Genomic DNA, 12,802 nt, shown 5'->3' with positions numbered 1-12,802 from the left:
GCCTGTTGCCAAGCTTATGTTAACATTTAAACACCCTTTGTACCAGTCTTTGTATCAGTATGAGTGGATTTGCATTTCAGAATCTGGGATATCTGAACTGCTGGCCTGTTGGCCTACAACCAAAAGTAGCAATAAAGGGAGGGTAAAGCTGCAGTCGGTAGTTGAAGAGCCATTCTGAACTGATGGTAATGATAGGCAAATAAACAAATAACACTCACCGGCTCAGCAAAAGCATTGTCCCATAGTACTGTTGCTGTGGCATTGTTGTCTTGGCTACCGTGGACAATCACAACCACGGGAAGTGATAATGTCTAAGTGAGGAGTGTGGCAAAGACAGAAAATGCTTTCAGAAGTGAGAAAATGGAGGCTGAAACAGAATATGTAGCATACCCCACAGAACTGAGGAGAATGCAAACACAAGATCAAAAGAGTACAGAAAAATATTTTAATCCAAAACAATTACGTTACAATATGACTCAGGTCTGAAAGGGATGCATCAATTAATTAATTAATCCATTCATATATTCATTCACACTGGTATCTGCCGAAAACAGCAAAATACTGATTATATCCTCGCTCACAGTATTTACCTTGACTTGAAATACTAGCTCGTTGCCTCCCACACTGAACTGCGACTCGAACAGAATGGTGAATTTCTCCTCCGTGACCGACTCCGCCCCACGCCTGTCTGAGCGCTTGATCCGCTTCAAAGACTGCACCAAAGACAAAGGCAATCACGATGGGAGGAATACTGGAACAATCTTCAACTACGACTCTTTTATAGGCCCGCTTAGCACCTTCACTTTTTCATTGGTCTGCAGTGAATTTCCATTCATTTTTTGGAATTAATTCATTTCAAATAACATAACTGGCACCCAAAGTGGGGCTGAACATATCCAATTTCCACTGGAATTTGAAATGTTAAATTATCTGCAACCACTGCTATATTCAAATTCAAAGAAAGTTTCACTTGTCAAGTAAAAAATAACCTAAAACAAGCCGATATTTCCTACTTGAGAGAGAAAGAATCAAGATTGAAAGTCTTATTACAAGGCCAAAACACTTCTTTGTGTTTTGTAGTGTAGCTGGAGTGCTCACTTATCGATAGCGAAGCACAAAACCTTTGATCTTCAGTAGATACCCTATGAGCCAAGGATCCCCAGCACTCACCATGTTCCTGAAATGGGCGCTGAGTGTCCCAGTGGTCTGGTGGTACTCCATTACGCAGTTGTTGTTGAGGATCTCACCACTGCTGTCACTGAAGCAGATGGCAAAGACTGTGTTAGGTGGGCAGTAACCCAGACATAGAATGTGCCTTAGTCCATTTGTCATCACTGGATGTTTCAAATAGCATCTGCCTGACTTCTGAATTCATTCCTGCTATAATGTTCTGTGCTATCGGTAGGGCTGGGGCGATGTCTATAAAAATGATATCATGATACAGTCATGTGAAAATCGTGATATACAATACAATCCCCACTCAGCGAATCACCTCTGTTCGTTGGAATACAGTAGAGCCTCTACTATCTGGCAACCACAGGGAATCGGAGGAAAGTTGGAAATTCCAGAAAGAATGAGCCCCAAAATTAACAGAGGCTATACAGTATTGTTGTAGTTTAAAGCCAATGTATTTCTAAAATGTAAATTGGCTTTGCGTGTGCTTCTATATATTTAGATAAATAAAGAGCCAATTGTAATTAATGTATAAGGTAGAAGCAAGAATATGATTTAAAAGTTAATTAAGGTATAATATAGAATAAAGATAATATTATTGGAGTTCTCTCCACAGATGTGGTTGGTGAGGGTTTGGGGAGGGAGGAGGAGAAGGGCAGAGATAAAGAACAAAATAAAATAAAAATACTTATTTTTTGTCTATGTTTTTTGTTTTTGTGTTTGGGTGGTGGGTAGAAGGATTCATGCACACACATATGTAATCACTGAATTAACAAAGTTAGCAGGATTATAAAAAAATGAAAGAAAAAAAACCACTTCGAGATACCATGATAGTCCATTATTTTGGTATTCAACATCCTATTTTCCTTGATAATATCCTAATCTAGCTTCCTCAAATGTCGTCAACTGCCTTACAGATGTAACCACGACATGCATTCAATTTAAATTTCTGCACCATGCTTTCCCCTACCCAGCTTGTCAATATCCAGCACTCCTTAATATTCCACTACGATTAAAGATGAGAAAAATATTTTGGATCTACGGATCTAGGCCCGTTGCGTAACAAACTAAAAGATGGGGAGAGGCAGGGCCTGGACCTACTTCCTGGTGTTCTCGTTCTTTAAGAGCGCCTTGGCCTGCTGCTCGCTGATGATGGTGGCTTTAACCTGAGGGGGGTTCATATGGACGTTCAGCTTCCCCCCTACCAGGAGCCGCACGGTGGCGGCAAACTTTGTCTGCGTCTTCAGGACCTGCGGGGGCTGCTTTTCGATGATGAAGGTGCTGGGGAAGAGAGCAACATCAGAGGATCAGCTTCTTCAGTCCTGCGTCCAGAGTGTTCGGTGAGTGCAGACACACTCAGTGACCGCTATATTAGGCACGCCGTACACCAGCTCTTTAATGCAAATATCTAATCGGCCAATCATGTGGCAGCAGCGCGATGCATAAAAAAAATGCAGACATGGTCAAGAGGCCCAGTTGCTGTTCAGACCAAACATCAGAATGTGTCAATGTGACTTTGACCGTGTAATGATTGTTGGTACCAAACAGGCTTTGAGTATCTCAGAAACTGGTAATCTCCTGGGATTTTCATGCACAGCTGTCTCTCAAGTTTACAGAGAATGGTGTGAAAACAAAACACACTCAGTGAGCAGCAGTCATGTGGGCAAAATCCCCTTGTTAATGAGAGAGGTCAGAGGAGAACGGCTAACAATGGTATATGTCTCTGAACACAAAACACGTCAAACATTGAAGTAGATGGGCTACAGCAGAAGACCAGCCTAAGACTAAATGGTAAATGGTAAATGATTGGGCCTTTCTCCAAAGCACTGTACAATTGATGCTTCTCATTCACCCATTCACACACACTCTAATACCAACAGCATTTGGGGGTTAGGTGTCTTGCTTAGGGACACTTCCAACACACCCAGGGTGGGATCGAACCAGCAACTTGAAGTGATGCAATTGTGATGATAGGTAATCAGTGTAGTGGCCTTTACCTACCTAAGGTGAAGTGAAGTTTACTCTTATTGATTATAAATGGAAGGCCCAATGCCTTCTTGGTGATAATGAGATCAATAGGCTAACCAGCTAACTCTAGCAACACAATAAAATGGCAGTGACCGTGTTAATGCCAGCTAGTTAACTACCTAGCTATGCACACAAGAACACACAATCTTGCAAGGAAAGGTAACTTAATATACAAATACCATGTTGATGGCAGACAGTTGGCGTTTCCTTAAGAATTGACTGAAGAAATGTGTTTCAGACAGTAGAATTATTGTTGAAATGGAAAAGAATGACACAAACTGTACTTTTAAATTGTGCATCATTGTGCATGCTAGCTAACTATATAAACAAAACCTTTGATTGAGAACTTGCTTCAACCAATAAAAAAGAAAAATACCAATGACCACTTTTTGCCAGTAGATGACATCTGCGTATAACAAAATGGGGAAGGTTACATTTAGCTAGTGGGCCAAATATATTCTTTAAGCAAAGTTCCCAGCCTTTATTTTTAATGGATATCAAGTATTAATTGAACCTCCCATTGTAAAAACTAAGGAAATGAAACGTTCTAAGTGAAATGTTTGCATTTGCTGAAAGCCATTAATTAAATTAAATTGATCAGCCTGCTCTCCATTAAGGTATCAGCCCTGTAAGTTTATATTCAGTTTGTGCAGGACAAGACTTTCTCATTTATACCCAATTATTTACACAGCATTAACATGGCAGCATATTATTATCTTGATACATTTAACAGATAAAGAAAATAATGCCATGACTTTCTTTAATAGGTCAATTACTTTTGAACAAATATTAATAATGATGTATAGGCCCATATATGTACATACTGTAGGCTCTATATCTGCTGCTACACTTTTATCCAGAAGGACATACAGTAGGCATATATGAATGAGATCATATCAATATATACTCACAATATATACTTTATTGCAAGATCTATCAATTAACCACACTAGTTTAAAAACGGTATGCTATGTACCAACAGTTTGTGGGAAAGCTATGTTGAAAGAGTGATACAAGATATGTGGTCCCAAAGGATACATTGGACATGTTGGAAATAAATTGTGTTGTAGAAAAGTGCAAAATAATTATATTGCCTCTCACTTTAATAAGCAAAATTGCCAATACACTTTACAGTGCACTACTCTAAGTTTATGAATTCTTTGAGAGGTTTGAATCTTAAGCAATCTGCCCAGTGGTGAGCACGTTGTTTGACGTGGAGTAGACATTGTACATGGCTATAGCATGTTGTCAGAGATCTGTGCTGATACCTGATGTTAGCATTAAGGCTGATCAATTTCATTTCCTGTCTTTTGAGGCTTTCAGCAAATGCAAATATTTCACTTAGAACCTTTTTGTTATTAATTATACCATGAGTGTAAAACAAGCAAAAATAAACGCTGAAGCATAAAGAAACTCAATAGTTGGGAAACTGCTGACCTTGGTAAAAATGAAGAAGTATGAAGTTTGTCAAAAAAAATCAACCATAAAAACAAATATAACAAGTTGAGCAAGATAAATAAAAAACAAACTGAGAAAGGATTATCGTAGGCCACTGTATGTTCTCCCTTTTTATAGCCCACTAAAACAATATATACTTCTGCTTTTCTTTGCCACATACTGTAGCCCACAAAGCACAAGCACTAACTGAATGACTCAAAAGGGAAAAAAAAAAAGTCTGTTCAAAGAAGAAGTTGAGCTACATGGGAGGGAAACCCATACAGTACAGTTAATAATTGATATTGATTAGACAGATAAAATGGGGGTTATTTAGAAAACCAACAGTAAAGGCAGATTGTTGTCATAGAATTTGGCTTGTTTGGGAAGAGTTCATAGATTACATTATATGCTTTACAGGTAAACAAGCACTGATCCACGCTTCCTTTTGGTAAAAACAAAACTGTCAATGGAAGAGAACAGTAATAAAGCTTAATATTTATATTTAGTTCTTGTGGTGATAGGACAGAGCAGTATGCAGACCCAAAAAGAGTGGTGTTGTGCAGATATGCAGAGGAAGGAGGGTTTTGTACATAGGGAGAAAGTCGGGCTGTGTCCACACGGTGAGGTTATGCAGCTATTGACACATAAGGTTATGTAGATATGCAGTGGAGGGTGTGTCGATATGACAGTGGAGGCTCAGTAGACTGAGACTGGGGAAGGGTTGTGGTGAATATATATTTTTTAAAAGATCAAATATGCACAGTCGGCATGTGACTACAAGAATCCCTGATCCCGAATGGGGCATGGCCAGTACCTCCAAAAGGAAAATGAGTAATGCCTAATGTTACATGGCAGAAATTGTTAATAGTATTCTCTGTTGCTTTCCATTTTGGTTTGCCCTTCCCAAACAAACAAACCTTTACGGAAGAATCGTGTTAGTTCAAACAAACTAAATTGCAATTTATCCTCAACTTCCTGTTTAGCTGAAAGTACAGTGTCCCACAGTGCATTTCTTGCCAGCAACAATGATAATACTGTGCATGGCCAGTACCTGGGAAAGGGAGGCCAAAATATTGATGGTGATACAATGTAAATTGTGTAAAACATCCTGAACAACCAATGCACATACCAAGAAACTGCACTGCAACCAATTCAAAATGAATTTGTAAAACAGACAGCAAATGCCAGTGATCCATACAAATTAATTTCCGTCCACACTTTTACAAAATCAACATACAAACAATATACAGAATTTGCAGACTGCTATCCAGGTTGCAATGTCTTTTGACTGTTCTAATACATTAATCACTTCATATGGAGACTGAATTTCTGTAGTGCATTTGCATATTTTTGGACAAACTTTTCAACAAATTCAGGGGTGCACAACAATGGCTGATCAGTTTCAGGATTTCATGCCAACTATGTATTGACACCGGCTGCAATTGCAGTTTGCAAGCTTATACGAAAGATTGTACTGTGCTCACGTAAACCAGGGCAGTTCATAGAGCTGTCAGGAAACCAGGACCGGAGTTGTGCACCCTTACAGTTAGGCTGCCTTGTGTTCTTCACTATGTGCAAATATGTTTACACTCTATTGTTAATATTAGGAGATGGAGGTTAAAGTGGTTTTTGTTTTTAAAAAAGACAGTACAGATTTCAAACAATGAACACAAACTGGAAGTGAAGTATTTTTCAGTGGTAATATGAGTGCAGTAATATGTATACATGAGTTGCAGTACTGCAGTTCTGTTCAGAGCCTGTTCAGAGAACGTGTAGCGAGAGGCACCATCTATTCCCTCATCTCCAAGCTGGAGGCAGCAAAGACTGCAAAGACTGCATTGTTATGGCAACCACTTGCCCTTGCTCACAGTGCCTCCCTCTCTGTAGCAACAGCTAGACAGTCTGGGTATAATCTCAAATCTTGCGATTTAAGAGAGGAAAAAAAAAAAAAAAAAAATTCTATTACTTCTTTCTATCTTTGATAAGATAGTTCTATCTTTGTCTTTTATTTACTGTGTGCTCGACTGATTGAAAAAAATGTCTAATCTCATTCTGTGGAAAAAGCCCCCCTCAAACTCCTCCATCATCCAGAGCTACCGCCCGGCATCTCTTCTTCCTTTTCTACCCAAAACAACTGAACAAGCTGCTTCTAACCAACTCTTTTCTTTCTTTTCCAAGAACAATCTGCTAGAACCCCACCAGGCACAGCTCTCTCCTGGCTGGCCTTCCAGCGTCCGCAATCAGACCCCGCCAAGTCATCTAGAATGCAGCAGCTTGTCTGGTCTTCAACCTTCCCAAACACTCCCATGTCACACCCCTGCTTACTACCCTGCACTGGCTGCCTGTCATGGCTCGCATCAAATTCAAAACATTGGTGCTAGCTTTCCAAGCAGTTAAGAGGTCAGCCCCAGCTTACCTCCAAAAGATTATCAGACCCTACACACCAGCCAGACTTCTTCATTCAGCCACCATAGGAAGCCTGGTGCCTCCCCCTCTCTGCACTTCCACCTCCCAGTGGTGGAACAAACTCCCCGTGGAGGTCAGAACAGCCGAGTCTCTGACCACCTTCAAGCGCAGACTAAAAACACATCTCTTCAAGCTGTACCTCTCTTATATTTCATATGGAAGTGTATATCATTCTATTGTGTTGTGCTGTATGAAAACAGTTTTTAAATATAAATATAATATAATATTCATTATTGACTGTAAATACAAAACTCATTAGCTGGTGGCCCATTATTGGAGAAAACCTTTGAAACACCTCTGAGGTAAGTAAGATAGTCTACCCAAAACGACCACATAAATGGAGCCCTGTATGAGGAAAGTCAAGAATGAAGTGGCCAGCTTCGTCAACAAACCAATTTCAACAGACAAAATGAGATGTGTATTGAATAAATTTCCTCAGTTCCTCCATATGAAACTTTACTACAACGGCAAAAGCCAGAACACTCGCACACCAGGAGGCCTTCATCAGAGCAGCCCTGCAAGACGGACACATCCAGTACAAACAAAAAAAGAAAGGTTGGCAGAACTACAGCCCAAGAGTTTGGAAAAGTACCCCACTGACTGTTAAATTAGAGGACATGCTTGTGAATGCTACATGCTTGTGAATGCATGGACGGCAACATTTTAAAACGTTTTGAATACTATTACCATCATAAAATATAGCACAATGAACCGTTGATTATATTTTCTCTACTCCATCATAACTGCTATGGAAAAGTTAACTGGTTTTCACCTGCCTATTCCTCATGTTCTAAGCCAGCCATCATCAAATCAGGAGCTTGAATCCAAATCTAGTCCTGGTTTTGTTAACTGCCAGATAATTAGTTGAACAATTAGTGCTACTGGACTCCAGAGATCTCTAATTATCAGAATCATGTGTACCATGTATTTGGGGTTAAAATGAAAGCTTACAGCCCTGTTAATGTCCTGGAACAGGGTGGTGCTGGCGGTCTGGAACGCAGCAGGAACACGTTTTGTGCAGCGAGAGAGCTGTGTGTGTTCAGAGTGGGTAAAGCAGGGTGAACAGCTCCGGTCCTGGAGGGCCGGTCTGCGAGCTGGTTTTTGTTCCAACCAATTACCTTAAATGTATTTTTCGGACAGCTCTAGAAATGATGTTGGTTCACTCCTGTACTTGAGCACAATAAAATCTTTAGGATACACTTGCAGTCTGCAGCTGTAGCTGATGCATATACAAATGTCTGATCAAGACATTTGAATATGTCCTGAAGCGGATCGGGTGCACCCCTAACTTAAAGACTGAAGACCTGCGTACTGACGCAGGCCACACTTCCTCACAGACCTTGTGACCAGTGCTGAGATGATGTCTGTGATGGTGCTGTTCAGCTCGGTCAGCAGCTCCTCGATGGGGCCGGGGATGGGCAGCTGCTGCCTCAGATGCTCGGCTCTCCGGATCTGCTGCCGGTTCTGCCAGATCATCTCCGCCAGCTTTTCACACCTGGAGGCAGGAAGCGCACCCGGGTCAAATATGTAACCGGTTTGGATTCAAATGCTTTTCCGTGCTCGACTGGTCTTGCGTGGTGCAATCGAGCAAACCAAGATGACCACTTTCAGAGAGTATTTCAATATTACATTTCATTACATGTGTTTCTTATCCAGAGCAACGTACAGTTTATTAGACTAAGCAGGAGACACTCCTCCCCTGGAGAAATGCAGGGTTAAGGGCCTTGCTCAAGGGCCCAATGGCAGTGCGGATCTTATTGTGGCTACACCGGGAATCAAACTAGCGAACTTGCGGGACCCAGTCATGTACCTTAACCACTACGCTACAGGCCGCCCTACACCAGACCATTCTCCACAACCTTCCTTCTCATCAGTAAGGAACCTCTTCATACAGTCCTCTGCAACCTACAGATATGGCTCAGGGAGCTCTTGCTGCTATGGTTTGACCAAGAATCCCATCTGAAGTATTGCAGGGATGTCACATGATACCGGAGGACCAATCGTGGCTATTCTCTTTGGTGAGGACTCACCAGGACTGCAGGACGTCCAGCCCCCCCTCGGGCGGACCCCCGTTCCCTGCCAACTGTTGGCGCCTCTTCCACTGAATCAGCTCGTCATCCAGGATGATGGTCTGCTGCTTCCGGAGCAGCTGTAGGGTCTTTTGGTGTTTCTCTGCCAGGTCCTGAATACACACACACACACACACGCACACACGTTACCAGGACAAGCCCACAAAGACTGCGTCACCTGTCACCAAGCATTCCTCACATAGCTTTTCACTGACAGCGTACAGTATCTACGAATGCTCCAACTCACACTGAGGTCCATAACCATTCCTATGCAATACTATAAAAATGTTGCGCATGAGCATGTGTCTTTTAATGAAGAATATCTGAACTGACATCCTCTATGATGGCTATAATTAGTTTTTTTGGGGGTGAGAATTTGGGTGCAGCGTACCAGTCTGTATTTCTGTAGTGTGTTGGCCTCCCGGGTGAGCCAGGCCTCCACGGTGGCCCTCTTGCTCTGCAGGGTGGGCTCCCTCAGCAGCCGGTCGGCCGGGGGCAGGGTGGACAGACTGCTCAGCTGGGCTGGGGGAAGGAGGAGGGGGAGGCCGAGGAGAGCGATCAGCCACTTTCCGTTCACCCCGACCAGGGGACGCTGGAGCAGAACTCGGGCGAACCGAACTACGCACACAAGTAACACACGCATCCCAAACCATATGTACCTGAACTGCTGAGCCGCGTGGTTGAACTTACACTCGAGTTTCAGCATTTAGCAGATTCTGTTATCCAGAAATAAGTGCATACATAAAGGGACAGCTAGTGCCAAGCAGTAAGTGTCACAGTCAATTGTAGTTGTTAATACCTAAGCCTACAACATAAAGTTAAAGGTACAATGGATAATTTCGGACTTCTAATGGTCAAAGGAGGAACAGCGGCTACAAACACGCTCAAACCACAACACTGTTTATCCCACCCCTTCTCTGTGAACGCTATTGGCTATGGCAATTAGAACCAATTTTCAAGCAATGAGCTTGGATTATTGTACAGCTATACAATGTTTTGGTAGTGCCAGCCCATCAACTGCATATTTTGAAACCCGAATTTAAGGACTATGAACACAGGCGAGGGTGAGTCAACTTGTCAGTGAGCCTTTTTCAATGATAGGAAGGGATTAACAATGGTCTTGTAACAATGTTTTAACACAAAAATCTTACCTATTGTACCTTTCAATAGTGTATTACATTACATTATATTACGTGATGAACGCATTATATCCGAGTTTGTGTTATTGTGGAACTGAATAACGTTATTCAACCCAATGAAAGAAAGCAAACAAAACAAAGGTTAGCTAGCATCTGGGAACCATGTGCAAGGTTTCTGCTGTTCTGACTGCTGTGTGAAGCTCATTCCACCACCAGGGGGCCAGAACAGACAATAGACATAACCTGGACATGCAGGTATGCAGGGTCGAAGGTGCCAGACCACCAGAGGTAGCAGGTGTGTAGGGCCTGATGGCCACTTGAAGATAGAATGGAGCTGTCCTTGCCTTATAGTTGGTGAAAGATTGATATTGTGAATGTACAGATTTAAGTAGACGGGTTCGATGGTGCAGGATTAGACGTAACATAGGGGAGGATATTAAAGGCCCACACCCATGAGTGTCCTCTTCTTGGGTTTAGTATCAAAAGCCCCCACAAAACATTTGCAAAGAGCAGTGACATAGCTTTTTTGAAAAGTCCCTAACCCTGCCCCCAGAGCCAAATTTCCCCTCCCCCTCTGTCTCCTGTATACAACTCCCTGTGTTAAGATTTAGCAACATGATCCGATAATTACGCAAAAACACACGTTGTGTCACGCGGGAAATGGTTTCACAAAAAGCTTGGAAAAATTGCAGTTGGACCCTAAAATATGCATACAAAATTGCAATCGTTTTATTTGGATCAGTACGGAACACAAATCAGAACCTCCAGGATGAAATGAAAAGCTAAAAAAAATATGCGTTGTGGGCCTTTAAAACCATCATAAATGCTTGTTCTAAAAATGAAAACAAACATTTGGCTCTGCTGTCCTCAGTAGGGGCTCCGCAGGTCAGGAGCGTGGAAAGGAGAAGCGGATTTTGAGAAAGGCTCACCCTGAATTCGCAGGCTCTCCTGGTACTGGATGATGAAGTACTCCTGGTTGTGCTGCAGCTTGCGCAGGTCGGTCTCCGTGTCCTGCGTCATCACGCGGAGCTCCTCGAAGGCCTGGTTGATCTGCTGGTACTTCTGAGACATGGTGTCCAGCATCCCGCCCCCCGGGGAGTTGGACTGCAGACAAGCAAGAGCGCAGGGATCACGCATGAGCCCGCGTGCTCTCGTGTCAACACGTGTGAACCCCGAGGCGGGACGAGTTGACCGTTCCTTGTGACACGCCTATCGAGACATTTTAATGTTGATGAATCAGTCATTAGCTTTTGCTTGTGTTTCTGTTATATATGTGTGTGCGTGTGCTTGTATGTGTATGTGTAATGTGCATGTATAACAGCAATCCCAATATCGAACAAAAATGCATTGTCACCTGTTGGCAGGGTTTTTCCTGGCAAAAAATAAGGCAGAGACGGTACTTGTGAGCATGACCATGTGATCAAATTGACCAAAACTAGTTAGTAATACGAATTATACTTTTATTTACAGTCAGTAATGATCAGATGATGGCTCCACCTTGGTAATGAAAACAAAAACGATAATGTCTCCTCAATATAAGACCTGTACTGATGGCTTACAGAAGTTGAGATGCAGCATAGGAGCGTTCAAAAGAGACTAAAATCAGTGTGTCGAAAGCCCACTCTCATCTTGTGCACATATGGAAAGGGACTGAGCAGAACACATAGTGATCTATTATGTTTAATATCAACCAGAAAAATATTTTGGCTTCATTCTGAAACTGTTTTGGGGCAAATTAAACTGGTGGGCTGCCACAATTGAGTTAATGGGATTTTTTCCTTAAGTTTATTTTATCTAATTCAATTCATGTGAGCTTTTTAAAAAGGGACGCCTGACCTTCCCTGAGGGCACAATGGTTGCCATGGCAAACCAGTTGGGAGACGCTGTTCTACGGGACATATCTGCAAAGTTGAAAACATAAAACTACCAGGATGTAATTTCTGAAACTTTTTGGAAAATATTGAACCTCTTTGGGAACAAAACCCAAGATGTATCTGTCCGAATGCGGCGAACGTGGCAATGTCTGATCATGCGGCTGCTGTATCTTTCTTCTCTTCCTCGGTCGTGTCTTTCCAGGTGCATTGTGCTGACGCGTAATGGCACTACTGCGGTTACAAATCATAGAAACGCACTGTGCGCAACCCTTGTATTTATGTTTTTGGACACCGGTCAGAATTTTGTGGAGGCGGCCCAAAATGATAGAGGCAGCCACTTGTTGGTGGCTCACGCATTCTATCCAGCTCTTGATGAAACTGACACTGAAGGGCCAGAAAGCCACAGGTCACAGAGGCTTATTTTGAACAGGGGTTCTTCACTCACATTTGTGGCTTCCCGCACCAGCCTCTGCTCAGTGTACAGGATGTGTTTGATACACCGCACCAGCTCCAGCGGACACCGGTCATACGTGCTCTGCAAGAAGAAACGGCACATTTGCAAAACAAAACAGCTGAATGAGCCCACACACAGCAGGCACACACGCACACATACACA

At 42.5% G+C, this 12,802-nt stretch overlaps 1 protein-coding gene across 4 annotated transcripts in view; it reads right to left on the bottom strand.

Moving 5' to 3' along the window:
- The window catches only part of stat5a (signal transducer and activator of transcription 5a), a 78,159-nt gene that overhangs the window by 15,260 nt on the left and 50,097 nt on the right, over nucleotides 1-12,802 (bottom strand). For all 4 annotated transcript variants that reach the window (XM_061222915.1, XM_061222917.1, XM_061222918.1 and 1 more), the window contains exons 5-13: nucleotides 12,632-12,721; nucleotides 11,242-11,416; nucleotides 9,565-9,695; nucleotides 9,135-9,286; nucleotides 8,444-8,599; nucleotides 2,275-2,454; nucleotides 1,171-1,258; nucleotides 591-713; nucleotides 219-311 (exon numbers count right to left, since the gene is read on the bottom strand). In XM_061222915.1, the coding sequence (XP_061078899.1) occupies nucleotides 219-311; nucleotides 591-713; nucleotides 1,171-1,258; nucleotides 2,275-2,454; nucleotides 8,444-8,599; nucleotides 9,135-9,286; nucleotides 9,565-9,695; nucleotides 11,242-11,416; nucleotides 12,632-12,721 (1,188 nt within the window). The remainder of the gene's footprint in view (nucleotides 1-218; nucleotides 312-590; nucleotides 714-1,170; nucleotides 1,259-2,274; nucleotides 2,455-8,443; nucleotides 8,600-9,134; nucleotides 9,287-9,564; nucleotides 9,696-11,241; nucleotides 11,417-12,631; nucleotides 12,722-12,802) is intronic.

Source organism: Conger conger, chromosome 2, assembly GCF_963514075.1.
Source record: "Conger conger chromosome 2, fConCon1.1, whole genome shotgun sequence".
Lineage (NCBI taxonomy): Eukaryota > Metazoa > Chordata > Actinopteri > Anguilliformes > Congridae > Conger > Conger conger.
Note: the sequence above shows the minus strand (reverse complement) of the source record. Positions and strands in the feature narration are given on the sequence as shown.